We start from the raw sequence: 16,866 nt of genomic DNA, 5'->3' as shown, positions 1-16,866 counted from the left end.
TATTTTATTTGAGCTCATAACAACCTTTATCATATTGTTTAAGGTATGATAAGACATCTCAAGTGGATAATGCACCTATTATTATTTTGCTGTAGTTGTTGAATTAAAAAAGAAAATGAATTTTAAAATTATTATTAGACCCTGTCTTGCCCTACTACTTTTTCTGGAGAGAAGTGGGTTGTTGGGAGTAAGGAGAGAGAATAATTGTTATTATTTTAGTTTATTGCCATGTCAATATGAAAATAATATAAAGTAAAAAGAATAACAGAAAAAAAAAAAAGTCATGTCACCAGAACATTTGTGATGTTAATAGACCCAATCAACCTTTTTCTATTAGTGAGCTTTGACATATCTATTATTGGAAGAGCCAAAATGGGAGATGTATGAAATCTTGGGGTTAAGTAGTAAGATTTTGAAACTTGTGGACTAAAAAAAATATTTCTCAAACTAAGAAAAATTAATTTAAACATGATTAAATCTTTTCCTTTTAGTTCAACGTGCAAGTGAGATTCGAACATTCAATATTTTTTGATCGAGAATATACATACACTTTAACCAATTTAGCTATGTTCAATAGATTAAAACTATTTGAGCAATTTGTAATAGTAAATAAGAGAGAAAATTTTTTTCCGTAAAATTTACTCTTATTTTGTTTTATTTTTAGTTTGGTTTCATAAATTAACGAAATTATCTCCCAGGGATTGCTTGTGGCTTGGGGCCTCAAGGAATATCTTCGACGTAGTGGGTTCAAGTCACATAGAACGCAACTCTATCAAGCAGCATGGGAACAACATGTATACCCCAAATATAATAAAAATAAATAAATCTTGAAAAGGCAATTTCTGACATGGTTGAGACAATGCATATTTTTCTAAAGATGTGAAATAAAAGTGCAACAATGTTATGCTTAACTATAGATAATAATATTTTCATATATTAATCTTTTTTTTCTCTTCTTTTTTGGCCTTCATTCAATTCAGAAGCACTCTAAAATCTAAACCTTCAGACCACTCTCTTCACAGCTAACTGTATCATGTATTTTCTTTTTCCACACAACTAAATATTGTCCAAACAAGTAAAATTTGTAGTTGTAAATGTTGTCAACATTCTCAGACTCGAGCGGTAGAATCGATGTCGAGTAACGATTTCCCAAAGAGAAAACACTTGCCATAAAAACAGAGGTATCTGGTTTGGTGGACATGACAGCAGCCTCAGCTGAACATACTGCCATGGTACTTATGTGTTCCCAGTTCTCCAAAAGCCTTTTCGTTGCATTGACTCGAGTAATCGAACTCGAGCAGACTGAACCGAGCAATCTTTAACTGAGAGACAGAAGAGTGTGTATAGCTGATAGTGTTCTATACCTTCACTACCTTTTGGTTGCTGGTTGCCTCTGCTATCCTGCTGATACTACCTCGTCTAATCCTTCATCGGAGGCTCGGCATTGCGCTTGCAGTCAAAATAACAATTGCCTGTTGGGAACCATAATGCACAAACTGTGTTGTTGTAATGTATTTTAACCTGCACCCAAACATGTTAAAAACGAAGTAATGCTGCAACGAAGCCAAAGTCCTTGATACAAGGAACGGGATCGGATGAAGGATTATGGTTGTTTGTCAGATTGTAAAACTAATATTCCTCTCCTTAGTAATTAGCAAGTCTATGATTTTTTAAGTTCTTTAAAAAGTAAACCATCCTTCAGAGCGGTTTTAAGATGTGCTACTGAATCATAAAAACCATTTTTGAAAGGAAAACAGTCATGAAGTTGAAGATTATTGACAGTCTATAACCCGAACTCGAAAGAGGAATAGTTCTACCATATCATTTTCCATAAGCATCGGAAACCTCACTCGAAAGAGGAATAGTTCTACCATATCATTTTCCATAAGCATCGGAAGCCTCATTCCCGTTACATGCATGATCGAAAATGTGACTCTTGAATGAAGTACAGACACTGTCAATAGACCTACAGATAATGAGTTTTGAGTAATTATGTAACAAAACAACACAGAAGTCTGGGTCTGGTTATCCTTATGCTAGGCTAGTTCAAGTCGAAAAACTATTCACTCATCAAACCTTCAGGAACGAGAGACGTTCGACGTGGAAGAATACATGCGAGCAAAATTTAGGCACAACTGACGGTCTCTTTCATCGCCCCAACCTCCCCAACCTCTGAAACCAGCCCCATAGCCAGGCTGATTTTTGAAGAAATCTACTTCCCACTCAGAATTAATGTTGGCAACTTTGTCGACATCTCTAACGTCAATGTTTAACACGCCATTGTCGTAACAAATATCCATTTCCCCATGACCTTGGTGTAAACCGCATTTGCCAAAGTGAACTGCACTCGCCCAAGGCCCTCGTAGTGAGTAAACAGGGTTACCAAATGAGGGATAAACTGTTGCCCACATCGTTATATCCCAATTGTATTCATCGAAAAAACAGAACTCTGTTGCTTTTTTATGGATTTTCCTCCAAGTCGTCCGATTGAAAGCATAGCCGATATTTCCCATCCTCTCGGCAAAAAGAAAATTCCCATCCTCTCCTCTTGATTTCACATCACAAGGAGCTAGATTCACAGAATAGCATTCAGGACACTTTTTAGGCTTTAATTCTACAAGTATTTGCAGATTCCGATATGCATTTGGCAATATATAATGATCCTCTTCGATAAACAGAACATGATCTGACCGCCCTCGCGTCTCATTCAACCCATCCCACACTGTGTTCATCATCCACCACCAATGGTGCTTTAGCGAAACGATTTTAGGCAACCGATGGTTTCCATACTGATCAGGATTCCCTCTGCAATGTATTATCTTATCATCATCCTTGCCCTTACAGTCTCCAGGCGACACTCCGGGAAAGCTGTTGGGAAAGAGATGAGGAGAGTAGGGGGCAAAAATCTGTTTCATTTGGCAAAATCTAATGCTCTGGACAAGCTTGTCCATTTCTTCAAAATATCCATCATGGCTAACAATAAGCAAGGTTTCACTTATTCCTACAACTTTGGACAGGCTTTCGATTACCACTCGGAGATACTGCGGTCGGTTGTGCACGTAAAGTACAATAGGTATATGATCCTTGGCTAGCTTTGGATATAGATCTAAGTTTCGGGGTGGCAACCAGTTTCTCTTCTCCAAACGAATCGACAACTCACTTTGTTTGGGCAGCCTGAGTACTTTAGGATCAAAATGATCATAACCAAGATAAGGATCATCAGAAAACCAAGGACCGAAATTCTGGAACGAATTCGTTTCCACAAGGATCAAAAACAGCACAAACACCAATAATGCCACAAGAACTACCAATTTAAAACGTTTAAGAGCAGCATCTTTCAGGCGAGGTTTCTGATTAATAGCCATGATTAATTAATACAAAAGAGCTTCAAATACCGCTATTTAGAGCTAAAGCAAAGGCGTCAATGGCTTCAAAACAGAAACATAAAAAACAGCCTTTAACCATTCGAGAAGAGACTGAATACACAAGAGTAAGGATCAAAAACCTCCATTACAGCCTCCAAGCTCGAAGCAAGTAGATCTTCTTCTTCTTCTTCTTCTTAACCCATGACCAGAATCAGAGCTCCTCTCCACAGACCCAAATCTGATTCACCAGCCAAGCTTTGCCAACGCAGAAACAAGATGGGAAAAAGGAAAAAAAGGAACAAAAACAAGGCTGTTCAAGAAATTCCACCAACTGTTGGCGACGTGGGGTCACCGGAAAATAGGAATTGAAGCAATAAATTGCTTCGGAGAAGGGTTATGTTGAAGATCAGGGGCGGCGATTCGAGGGGTTTGGCGAGAAAGTGAAGAGGACGAAGGTGAAATTTCCCACTTCGGCGTTGGAAATAAATGGTGGCTTATCTCAGAAGCAATCAATGGAGTGGAAGTTAGAGGAAAGACTCAGCTGAACAGTGAAATATGAAAGGGAAATTGAGGTAGAAAGAGATGAATTCGTGCCACAAGCGACGAATTTTCTTCGTGGAAAAGTTTTGAGTCAATCAGAAGGCTGAATTCTTGCCCTTCGCACCCGCTAGCTCCATGGAATAGGATCGAAAGTTGGGATTTCTCTTCAATGGACTCAACATTTTTCGAAGGATCCAGCTCTCAGCTCCAAATCGAGCTACAATGCGAGGTTTAAGGTTGTCTGGAAGCTGCTTTTGTTTAGTCCAAAAAATGTTCAAGCTTGATGAAAATATCATAAAATGTGAATCTCGTTTCCAATTTATCCTTATGAATTTGGAACTTTTTCTTTAAGTACAACAACAACAGATGGAACTCACAAATTCACAAATTTTTAATTAGACATACATGTCAGGTTAATTAAGTTAGATTTGGCATGAATTTAGAATCTTCAACTCTTATAATTTAGTTAATTTTTCCCATCATCTCAAAAATTTACTTCTTTTCTTTTAATACAGTAGTCGTCTCAAAGAGCCTACTTAATTTTTTCAATTATATAATTGGATGAATGTTCATGAGATTGATTATATTAAATTTTAAATTCATGACAACTAGGTTGAAATTAAACTCAAACCGTACCAATTAAATTGAAAATTATGAAAGTGCAATGATTATATTGAAAATTATCACAAATCATAAGATAAAATTTGTGATAAACTACTTCACCTTTATTTATTTTTTGAGATAAGTCCATAGCATATGAGTGTATTTTACATTATATCTAAATTACTCTTTGAATTATGTTATTATTATTTTTAAAGAATTTTAAACTTTCTATTATATTTTAACTTACACAATTAATTTATGCTACTTATATGGGTAGGTATTGGCATTAATAAATATTTAAAACTACATTAATAAGTAAATTTATCCCGTAATTTTAGTTTAAGTTTATTTTGATTTCTGTACTTTTAAAATGTTCACTTTTGTCTATATACTTTCAATTCTTGTTCAATTTTAGTATCTACTGTCTGTTTTGGTTTTGGATACTCTTAAAAAATTGTCATTTTGGTTCACTTATTTTCATATTTATCTCATTTCTTTCTATCAAAATTTTATCATAACACTTTGTTCACTAGATTTCTTGAAATTGGGGATGACAACGAGGTCAGAGGTCATCCCCATCCCCACCCCGTCCACGATAAATATATTTATATTTTATTTTTTATATATTTTTTTATATTTATGGAAGTTAGAATTAAAAAAAAAGTGGCTAAATCAGAATTAGGCTTGAGAATTTAAAAATATTTATTAAAATTAATATATATCAATATTATCATATATAAAAAATATATAAATTAATAAAATATTGAATGGGACGGGAGATCTCCCCTTCAATATTTAAATCAATATTTTTCTTTACAACCTTACTTAATTCTCAAAAATCCTAATTTCTATTGTTGGAGAATTCTTGAAGGACGGTGAAGGTTTCTTTTTGAGTTATAAACACTTAAAAATAGAAGAATTCTAGAAATAATTGAATCGTTCTCTAGTCAATTTTTCTTTTGACAAAGATATTTAATAATAAATATATTCGAAGTCTAAATTGATACCCCTAATTTTTATCGGTTGAATTGTCCTTGTCGTTATAAAACGATGTTTCCCATCTTTTAAATTTGTAACAATTATTGGATCTATAATATAAAATGTTGTAAGATGCCCTTTTAAAATTGATTGGTCAATTCATATTATCCACCCATTATGAATTTCATTCTCCCAATTTGGCTAAAGAGATGAATTTTGTGCCAATGGTGAAAATGGTACCTAAAAATACAACTTCCTCTTCTTTTGAAGTGTTTATTGGTCATTTTATGTGTTTTTTTTTTTGTTTACCTTTTTCTTCTTTTAGCCTTATGGGGTGGACCTCCATTATTCTTTTTGGGTTGCCTTGTATGATTTTTGCCTATTGACTTGACTTTTATATCAACTTTAACAAAGCACAAATACAATTGTTGGGATGAATTAAGGCAATTTTTATTTATTTATAAACTATCAATAAATTTTCGAACAATTCTAATAATTGGGTTCATTGATATTCCTGGTATAGTAGATACTATCACACATACAATCATTCTCAATTCAATGGAATTGTTTGATCCTTATTGTTGTAAGGGGATCTTCTCCATTTCTCACGTGAGGGGTTCTTTCTTGGTTTCATCCAATCATTAATAACTTGATTATTTTTATCTAATAGTATCCGGAAACAAAGCTCGTAAGGAGTCCCATTGAAACCAAGAAATATAGGCCTGACATTGAATCGAGTATCATTTTCTATTCCCCTTTAACATTTTGATTGTTTAGCAAGTTTGAAAACGACGTTTATCACCATATCAGAAAGAAGAGTATACACTGGTCTTACTAAAGGAGTAAGAAAGTACTTTGCGTCTTGATCATGTTCTTGGTGCATTGAAAGAGAGTAATCATAGCTCCAACGGTAGAATTAGGCAGAAATATATAATCTTAAATTTTCATACTTAATTTCTTTTTTGTTTTTAAAGGATCATATTCTCCATCTTAATAGTTCAACTTTTCATCAAAGTTGTTATTGGTTATTTGTGGTTTAATTTCTGTATTATTTTTAATTGAAAATTATGTGGTATCACAAGACTTTTATAGGTTCATGTACTCCACTTTGTATCACAAGAAAGAGCAAAAATTGAAATTTTATAGCAAAATTCAAATATTAAAGAAGAAACCACTATTGTCAAAGTGAGCAAAGCTAAGCGGTAGTTAGTATATACCTCTAACCAAGAAGTTGTGAGTTCGGATCCCTTCCCTGAAAACTACTATTCAAACCTAAGACCTATATCTGACGAGAAGGTCCTGAGTTTGAATTTTCATAAAAATGTATTTTTTTTCTAACAAATATTTAATATAACTTTTGGGTTTCTATCACATTTCTTAAATGTTGTAAACATTTTATATGATGTTTTGAAATCTTAAGGCCCACCCTCATAAAGGACAAAACTTTTTCAAGTGCTTGCTTTCTTCATTTCTCCAATTTCCACAAATTGAACTTTCCTTTTTTCTTTTTCACTAGACCAACCTCACAAATATTAACAGTGAGTTTAAAATGGTTTTTGAAAGAGGAAAAAAATGTTTTAAGCAAACTTTTCTTCCCTGAACATTTAATCTAGTGTTTCCTCCCAAAGCATTTAAAGTTTTTCTTGAATATTTATAGGATTTTTAAAATCACTCATCGTCAAAACACTTAAAGGTGTTTTTCGAAATGATGGTAGAATTGATGATTTTGAAAAAAAAAAAAAGATTTAAGTATACTAGATTTTCCAAATTACAATCCAAATGCTACCTTAGAAATCAATTTAAAGTTATTTTAAGGTGTGTTTGGGGTGATTTTGACATGGTAAAATCACTTTTGTCATTGTCAAAATCACTTCCATTTCCATTGATCATGTTTGACAAATTAAAAATTGATTTTAAGAAAACATAAAATCACTTAAAATTGTTTAAAGCCATCCAGAAAAAAGCCATGGAAAAACAAAAAAGGAAAAACTTTACACATGGAACAAAATTACAAATTTAGCCATTTTAAAGTAAGAAGAAAACAAGAAATTTAAGTGAAGAGTTGGTCAGCAGAAGGATGGCCTAGTTCATCCATCCCCCCTGAGAAGAAAGACAGAGTAAGCTCTGACTCTGAGCCATTACTACACACCACAGACTGCACTTCTCTTACTGCCTCAGATGGTGATGTTTCAGATCATAAATCTGAAACAGATTCATACTTCTCCATTTCCTGGCTACATTCAGTTACCATCCACAATCCCAAATCTCTAAGTTCATGGATAGCTAAAAAGATACATATCCTATGTGTTACGGTGCTCTAAACATAGCTTACTACAGCTCTAAGTGGCAAAAAACCGACATCTAGGTGTCAAACCTTCCCATTGATGTGAGCTCTTGGAACAATCGACTTGTTGTCCCTAACTTGCTAACTTAAGTGTTGCCCCACAAAATCACTTCAAAGATGAGTAGATATAGGATCGAAACTCCCTTCGCTACATGAATGATTGAATGAGGTAGATGGAACAATTACTTAAAAGGACCTCTTGTGCAGTAATTTATTCTATGTGATAGAAAGGAATCTCGTGATCTCGAACTGATCTTACTCGAGATCGCAAATTCTAAGTTTGAACCGATCTTATTTCAAATGGACAACTAGAGTATTCTTCTACATTGAAGCAACTCTAGTATTACACAGGGTAAGTAAAGGAGCTTCTGATATGGTTGTGTTGATTCAGATGAACCAAACTCATAAGTAAAATTTCCACCGACCTCGGTAATTGAATACGAGCAGAACATATTAATAGAGATAATTGAAGGGAAGAAAAAGATTTTTCAAGAGTGACAGTAATCTCCAGAATAAATAGCAATTGAATTAATGATGCTCAGTGTGAAAGAATCTCTTTTAGCTACACTAAGTCTTCCTCAACCTACAGAACTCGTGAGGATGGAAACTCTTCCAGCGACATTAGGACTGCTTTTACTCAATTTCGGTTTTGAAAATGAAAATTGATTGGAGGAAAAGAGTGTGGATATCACCTTGTTCTTGACAAAGGCTTGAATAGCAACATTGTTATATACTTTTCACGAATCCTGTGAGTAGAACCAAGTGCTACAAACTGATCTCGGACATTGTTCTGAACGTAGAGGTGGTTTAATTCTGTACGCCGAGGTGTAACTGGCAACCGTTGACCCTCAACCGAAGGAGATGGATCGTTCAAAATGGTTCCTTGAAGTTGCGGAGGTAGGTCTGGCGGAGGCCTGCTGAAATCATCTTCGTTCAAGTATTGGTTGTCATAACTCGAGGGCGGGGATGGAGGAACTTTGAACTCAGACATACTTTCAGGCAATTCAGAAACATGCCCCTGGAAAAATTCAGTTTAATGAGAATCATGTGAAACAGCAGTAACAGCACTCTTGAGGAATACAAAAATTCTCAATGGGAAGCCACGGAAACTTACCTGCAAATCCAATATATTATATGCACTCCCTGAATCATCAGAAACCCAGGGTAGATCTGGAGCATAAACCAACCACCCATCAACAATGAAGTGGTAGCGGTAGATACCGACCGGCAGAGTCTTTATTACCACAAACTGCTCACCTGTGTTCTGCAGGAGCTCCCTAACAGAAATACCGGAAATTAAACACAGTTGTTCAAGTTAAGGATAGAAAAAGAACCAGAAAAACTAATCACATCATCAAAGCTCAATACCTAGTCTGCCAGTTGTCCCATGATCCTACGACGGCCACTTGATTGCCACCATGATTCCACGAGATCCTCACTTGTGTCGCTGTCTCATGGAACACATTTTCACCGAATGCAGCAGCACACTGTGGCAAAGATTGAGGTTCAGGTTGTAGCATCAGACCAGGACTTGACAAGGAAACTGTAGCGTACTAGAAGAGAAGAGGGAACGATAACAAGACTACGAGAGGGGTGAAATTTGAGGGTGTTATTTGTTGTTGAATAAACCGAAGTAGGTACAATATTTTTGGCAGATTTGTTCTTATAAATACAAGGTCCCACTCAGTGTAGACACTCTCTTTTGGCATAGTTATTAGGCTATTAATGCCAACTTTAGGTGCTCTATTTTCTTCTGTACTTTCAGACAACAAATAAAAAAAAAGGATGATCAATAATCTTTACAGCCTGAACTGCACTTACTATTATTCACAAAAAGCAAATGAAGAGTTTTCCATTTTTCATAAAGAAATAAATATTTGAAGGGCAGTTTGCTACATGTAGCGGAGCCTGCATCGATCAATCTAACTGAACATGAATTGCAATTTTCAGGATGAAGTTAAAGACGGTGATTGTCCTGACAGAAAATATCAGAAGCAGAACTTTCCTTTTTAGTTACCTTCATCTGGAGTGAAGGAGAAGAATATATTTAACAATTCACAGAAAAGAGAACAGTTACAATGACCCGTTGTTTGCAATGTAACTAAAGCATTAACAAAAGACTCAAAGAGAAACAATAATCTGCATAATCAATTATTTAACACATCAGGATGCTTAGAACGAAATCCCAAAGTTAGTTTCGGAAAGAAAATGTGGATGCGCTCAATTAAACAGGTCCATAAATATTTCTTTCAAACATAAATATTTCTTTCGAAGAATTAAGGAAGTGGGGTGAGAGAGAGACAGCACGAACTTAAAATACAAAGAAAGTTATGGAAGAACAAACCTGAGGGTTAGAGATGAGGACTCGATGAGCGCCAGAGCTTTGTGGAGAAATCTGAATTCTTGACTCTGAAAACTCACAAGTGCGGGAGCTGTTGTGTGCTGGATCGTCTGTACAGTCCATCCTTTGGTCATGATTCTCCCGAAACTTATGGACTCCAGAGGGACCTTCTCCATTTTTCCTACCACCCCCAGCATTGTCCATCGCTGTAAAACAGCACAAGAACGAGAATTTAATAACCACGAATCTAAATCAGAATTCTAACACATAAAAATTGGCCAAAATGAAAATAAAAGGGGTAACCATCGGGATATACAGGCAAAAAACAAAAACGCACAAAAGCAGAAGATTTTTACACCTACTTAAGTCAGTCGATCAATCCCACAAAAACAAAGAATCCGAACCAAGAGTTGGGTGGAAGTAGGATTCTATTAGCATCTTCCTTGCGCAGGCTCCAGCTGTGTATTTATGGAGTTCGGTTAAGTTTTATTTTGGAAAGTGCAATTTGTCCTCTCTCCCTCTTTCTCTTGCTTCCCAAGGACACTTTCTCTCCCTTGTTTTCCTCTTCTTTTCAGCCCAAAACCCCTCTTGCTGCTGTGATTAAAAAAACCCAACTGCACGATGAACAGTGCTTTTTTATTCTCCAATGAATTTGGAAGATTTTTTCAGTGGGTTGGTAATTATGCTGATTTAATAGGGAATGTTGCCTCGTCATCAAAATTATTACTTTTTTTTTTCCTTCATCTGGAGGGAGTCTTTTGGAGCCTCCAATAGCCACTCCTAAATTGCCACTGCATCGATACGGGCTCCAAATAATAGCTCGAAATTACTGTTTTACCTATCTTCGCTATTGGGACCTCAGATTCATGCTCACGGGTAACTCATAAATTTGTAAAACAGAAAAATACACCAAGGCTAGAAATAGGTTCAAAAAATTGCCAAAATTGCCTTAAAAAGACAGAAAACGCTTGCTTACAACGATCAAGCATGAGCTGTTGATTGGAGCTGGATGTTGCTTTCTGATAACAACTTCTTGTGCATATTTGTGAAACCTTCTAAAAGAAAATTGCAGAATTCATCTTACAACCATTGGTACGAAGAAAGACTAATTGTAACCACAGTAATTCAGCAAAGATTTGATATTTGACCTGACCTCTTAACAAGTTTTCTTAGGGAAGAAGGTGGCGCTTTAGAAAACTTGTCTCTGTTGTTGTACGAAAGTCAAAGACCCAATCTCGGTGGAAGTCCAAGTAACTGAAAGCGGCAAAAGCTGCTTTTGCAAGCCCATGAAGCTCTGTCTTTCTCTCTCCCCCACGGAAAGACATTCCTAAAGTAAAACTACCTCCCCATGTGACTTGTTTCTAAATCTCAAGGATTACCCTTTTCACAGCAAGCGTGCAAATAGATCTATGTTCAAATATGCTGATTAGAACATTGAGACAACTCGATTAGTGTTGTCCAAACCACTTAATACCTTGAGAAAGATTGAAGTTAAAGGTAGCTTGGCTGGACTAAACAATCTTTATTCAAGGGACTAGGGAGAGATCCTGTTATTAGAAAGAGAAGAGGAAAAAAAAAAAAAAGATAAGTGAAATCCTATCTATTTGATGTGATTATATAGTATTTATATATACTAAAAAAAGAAACTTCAAAATCGCCCCAATGGCAGATGAACTAGACCAAGGAGTGCAGAAATAACAAAAGGAAAAGGTAAAGTGGCATCTGTTTCTTTTGTCCATCCAATCAACGCTAAACAGTAAAAAAGTTGAGGGGAAATGATACCCAATTCTAGGCTTAAACTTTTGCAATCATTTGGTCCTTAGGGAAAAAGGCAGAGCAAGAATCTGATGAAAGTGATTCTCTCTCTCAGCAATCAACCACCAGACCGAAATCAGAGTGAAAGGAGGGAAAAAAAAAAAAGATAGATTGAGAGAGAGAGAGAGAACGAGCGGGAGAGGGATGGGAAACAAAAAATAAATGCAGGCCATGTTAGGAGGTAGCACGTACATTGTAAACTTCCACTGCCCTCCTTTTGCGTATGGAGTTGAGAGTTCGGTGGTTAAATGTTGACATCACCAAGTGGGAGATGCTGACACCGCCCTCTCGGTAGAGCATCAGCATGAGTCTGCTTCTTCTTTCGTAGGCCCATCCTGACAGCAGCGTGCTTGATGTAGATCTTCAAAAGACAGAGACATCTCCTGGTCTACCATAAAAATCTTTACCGTTTCTTCACATTCAAATCAATCTCATTCGCCAATTATCTAGATTTGGTGGTTTAAGGGTCCAAGTTTAATGTAACATAATCTATCTTACTTACTCTATGGCTCAAACAACAGAACAAACAACTTCCAATTATTGACACAAACGTTTCTTTCCTTCAAACTATAGTTTCTAAAATGATTTTGACCGGTGGGGATTCAATTCACAACTAAGATACAATACATACAACTACGATTTTTGTCGTCTTAACTCAAAAGAATCAAACCATTTTCGTATGAAGAATCAATTGATAATTGATTAGCAAGTTGAGAAATGGACCCATTAAGGGAAAAGTTTTTTTAACTTAACCAGTGAGGCATTTTGTCAAACACCTTGCAAGTGATTCCAAAGAAGAAGAAGAAAAGGGCATGATGTTTGTGTGGTTGTGGAATTGCCACGGCTTATTCAATTTCAGTATGGAAAAAAAAAAAAAGTGGGTATGCCAGAAAGCTACAATACAGGGCACTACCTTGTTCGGTCCTTCCACTTCGCTTGGAATTTTCGATGCTTCCAATTCTTCCAATGTTCATATGCAATTCCAGCCCTCAATTGGCCACGGTAGAGCAATTTGTTTGAGAACTTTCATCCATATTTGTTGTCACGATCCTCGTTGGAGAGAATTACGAGAAAGCTAGAGCTACAATGGAAAGCTCTTTCTTCTTGTGCTCGACCAAAAGCCCAAAACTTGTTCATCCGAAAGCCTGGCTTGGCCAAAATTTGTTCAGAAATGGTCAACTAATAGTCCATTGGAGCAAATATTTACAAATCAATTTGTTGATTTTATATATGTAAGAATCAACAATTGATTTGTAAATACTTTCTGTTGATTCTTGTATATTTGAATCAATAATCAATTTGTAAATATTTATGGCTATATATATGTTTCGTGAAAAAAAAAATATTTAATCCTTGCATTTTTATTAGATAAAATTTAGATCAGATATTTGAATGTCTAAGCAGGGACATAGCTCAATGATAAAGACATTTATTTCTTTGTTTGAGGTCGGAGAGTCTAATTTTCATACTCGCATTTGTTATACTAAATAAAATAAAATATCATATTTGACGTCAAATGTAAATATATTAATTTCTCATACATTTATGTAAATATTTTCAACTAATAATATGTGTAGACCACTCGAGAGAAAAAAAAAACCGAAATAAATTGAAACTTTACAGGTGAATTGGTTATTAATTAATCATATCATTGGTAAAATAAGCTTTTACAAACTTAAACATAAATTAATGGTTGAAATATGAGACATTAAAAGTTGTAGATTTGAATTCCTAAGGCCTCGTTTAATTTATGTTTTAAAAAATTAAACTTAAAAACATTATTTTCTCATAAATCTTACTTCTTTTTATTATATAGTTTTTATAAATGTTTCTAAAATCTATGTCAAATTTTAAAAAAAAAAGTTTTCAAATAATAGGTTTTATTTTTAAGAATTTAAATATATTTTCAAGAGCTATGAAAAACTCGGGAATGAAATTGTAAAAAAACAAACGTAATCTTTAGAGATGGAATACTAAAAAGGAAATAGTTATTAAACGAGGATTGGATCTTTTGTTTTTTGTTTTTTGTTTTTTGTTTTTTGTTATGTATTACACCTTGAATAAATAAGTGGAAATTCAAGCCAATAATTTTGAAATATAGCTACAAATGCATTGACTAATTGAGTGATACTTGGATCCGACTTTTTGAACTTTTTTTTTTTATTTTTTTCGTATTTTCCATTAGGTAAAGATTTTAAATTTAATTACATTGATTTGAAACCCAACAAGTTGTTCACGTCCAATTATTAGTTTACTCTCCGATATGGTCGCTTAGCACTTTTCGATATGGTGGCTTAGCTTTTTTTATCTTTTGTAAATAACTATAATAAGAATACTCGTGTATTTGACATATTATTAGGAATGACGTGGGGAGGATATTTTTTTCAATGAATTGACACATATTTGAATGTTGAATAAGAATTTGGAGGATTGTGAGACCAAATAATTTGAGAAAAGATTATTCTAAATTCTTCTTTTTACCCTTTAATTTGTAGCTTAACATAAATATGGATTGTTACCTTTTTGTTTCTTTGACTCCTATCTTGATCTTTTGCTTCCATCCCTAATCTATTATATAGGGTCTTCTTTTTCCAATCAAGCTAATAATTTATAATATGTTGGAGTTTCAACTTAATTTTTTTTTTCATTATTTTGGTGCTTTACTTTATTCTTATATTTTCAACTTAGGTTAGGTTTTAGTTTTTATACTTTCAAAAGGTTTATTTTTCGTCCCTCTAATTTTAGAAATGGATCATTTTGGTCATTTAATTTTTCTTTTTATCTCATTTATTTTGATAAAATTTTAGCATGACACTTTACCCACTAAATTTATTAAACTTGTACCAAAGCAAGCTATCTCAAACCAATACCGAAATGGTCAACTTTTAAGATTACAATAATCAAAACAAATATTTTAGATGAAAATGAACTAAACCAAAAATATAGTTTTTTTTTTTAGTCTAGAGATTAACCAAAGTTTTAAAGGTTCATGTCAATGTCAATGAAAATGTCGAGGTCTCAAATGAAAATATCGATAAAATTTCGACGTTGATGGATATTTATGTAAAAACTAGAGAAATTAAAAAATCGAAAAAAATATTTAAATTAACAAATACATATTTTTCTATTTTAAATAAGTTAAAAATAATTAATATTAATATTAGGTATATATTAACAACATTTTGTTGATAATTTTCATATTTTGTTGACTTTTTTTAATATGATGGAAATATCAATTTACCGCTCATATTGATGTCAAACTCGTAAATACATAGGCACATTGATAGAAATGTTAATATGTTGACTTGATACAATGAGATTAACAATAATGTCAAATATTACATCATAGGTTGTGTATAAATAACTTTTATATATCTTCATCGTATCAATCTTCGCAACCAAATTATATAACGATTTATTTTTCCCCTGATAGATATCTTCGACAAATAAAAAAAACAAAAGACGACTATAAATTATTTTTAGTGCAACAAATTGAGAGATAGAGATTTGAACCTCTAATCTCGAAGAAAATAATAGACGTAAATATATCATATTTGTATTTTGTATTTTGTATTTTTTACAAAAGTACATATGTATGAATATTTAGAACATGTTATAATATGTTGCTACACTACACAGCCAAAATTTTCAAAACAAAACCAGGCCAAAAAGCCCAAACTTAGATATTAGGCCCACAAGACATGGAGACAATCTCCTTGTAGCGGAGCTCTTGAATCTTCTACAAAATAACCCCATAAGTCCTACTCTATCTATACTGCTAAAATAGTGACAAGATTTAATTAAATTTGTGTGATTGTGAATTCGTCCACGATCCGAGTAACTCAGCAGTTAAAGTATTAGAGATCGAGGATTCAAATCTTCACTTTAAAGTAATCTCAAATAAAATGAGATTTTTTTCTTTCACTATAGTATGATTTAATTGGTTAAGACTTAAAAGATTAAGACAATAATAAGCTTTAGTCTTCTCATTTAGTTTGAATTGGTAATATTTAAAAAAATAATTAATGTTTATTTTTTTTAAATAAGAGTTTTATATTACACAAATGATAGCTAAAAAGTAATTATAAATATGACCCTAAAAAATATAAAATACCCACTAATTGTGTTATATTATTTAGTTGAAAGAATTTGAGGTCTGGAAATTTGAATTTCTGACCTTTAATAAATGAATAAATATCATTTAAATTATACATGTATTGCCCCACCAATTCTATTGTGAAAGTATTAGTCATCCAAATCAACAGCATAATTGTAAAAAGTCTATCAATGAGAAAATAATATAAACTTATGATAAAATATCAACAATTTAACATCTTTTTAACTAAGTACAAAAATGTCAAAAAGTATGCACTTTTATTCTATTTGCCATTTGAAATATATAAATATAAATATATATATATTTCTCAACCACCCTAAAGAAACAAAACATCATTGGTCATTTAAAAAAAAAAAACAAAAACTTCCTCTTAGATCTTGTAACTTGTTAGCGGATTAGTTTGACTATAATTTATTTTCATTTTTGTTAAAATTAACTTTATTAAAAATTATATATGTATAATTATTTTAAAATAACTACTCCTCCATTTTCGACCAACATTTCTTTATCTAGAAAGGTTCAATAACTAGTAATTCTTTTTTCTTTTTCTAACTTAAACATGTGGGATTCAACCTCTCTAAGTTTTTTTTTTCTTTTTCTTTTTTATATTGAGTACGATATCTTAGTCAATTGAACTAGGTTCGAGTTTGACTTTAAATTGCAATTTATTTATTTTCTTGATTTCTTGACACAACTTCTTGTTACTGTTTTGTTATGATTACTAGAATATTTTGATTTTGATTTTTTTACAGCATGTAAGAGT

General features: G+C 33.4%; 2 protein-coding genes across 11 annotated transcripts; both read right to left on the bottom strand.

Moving 5' to 3' along the window:
* Positions 1 to 1,799: 1,799 nt before the first annotated feature.
* Positions 1,800 to 4,186, bottom strand: LOC111007879 (beta-1,2-N-acetylglucosaminyltransferase II). Its single transcript, XM_022280412.2, has one exon. It carries the CDS (start codon positions 3,363 to 3,365, stop codon positions 2,079 to 2,081), a length of 1,287 nt encoding a protein of 428 aa, XP_022136104.1. The 5' UTR covers positions 3,366 to 4,186; the 3' UTR covers positions 1,800 to 2,078.
* Positions 4,187 to 8,331: 4,145 nt separating this feature from the next.
* On the bottom strand, positions 8,332 to 12,327 carry LOC111008021 (SNF1-related protein kinase regulatory subunit beta-2). Of its 10 annotated transcripts, none has more exons than XM_022280605.2 (7): positions 11,954 to 12,150; positions 11,320 to 11,718; positions 11,148 to 11,226; positions 10,175 to 10,377; positions 9,199 to 9,317; positions 8,945 to 9,107; positions 8,332 to 8,848 (listed from the first exon to the last, which is right to left on the bottom strand). In XM_022280605.2, exons 3-7 carry the CDS (start codon positions 11,158 to 11,160, stop codon positions 8,519 to 8,521), a joined length of 828 nt encoding a protein of 275 aa, XP_022136297.2. In that variant the 5' UTR covers positions 11,161 to 11,226; positions 11,320 to 11,718; positions 11,954 to 12,150; the 3' UTR covers positions 8,332 to 8,518. The 10 variants fall into 10 exon arrangements, with proteins under 10 accessions (XP_022136297.2, XP_022136298.2, XP_022136295.2 ...); XM_022280606.2 differs by having other exon boundaries at positions 11,148 to 11,223; XM_022280603.2 differs by having other exon boundaries at positions 11,325 to 11,718.
* Between the last annotated feature and the right edge of the window lie 4,539 nt (positions 12,328 to 16,866).

This window comes from Momordica charantia (assembly GCF_013281855.1).
Source record: "Momordica charantia cultivar OHB3-1 chromosome 4 unlocalized genomic scaffold, Mcharantia_2.0 BLBB01000004.1, whole genome shotgun sequence".
NCBI lineage: Eukaryota > Viridiplantae > Streptophyta > Magnoliopsida > Cucurbitales > Cucurbitaceae > Momordica > Momordica charantia.
The sequence above is the reverse complement of the archived record's forward strand: the minus strand, read 5'-3'. Positions and strand labels throughout refer to the sequence as shown.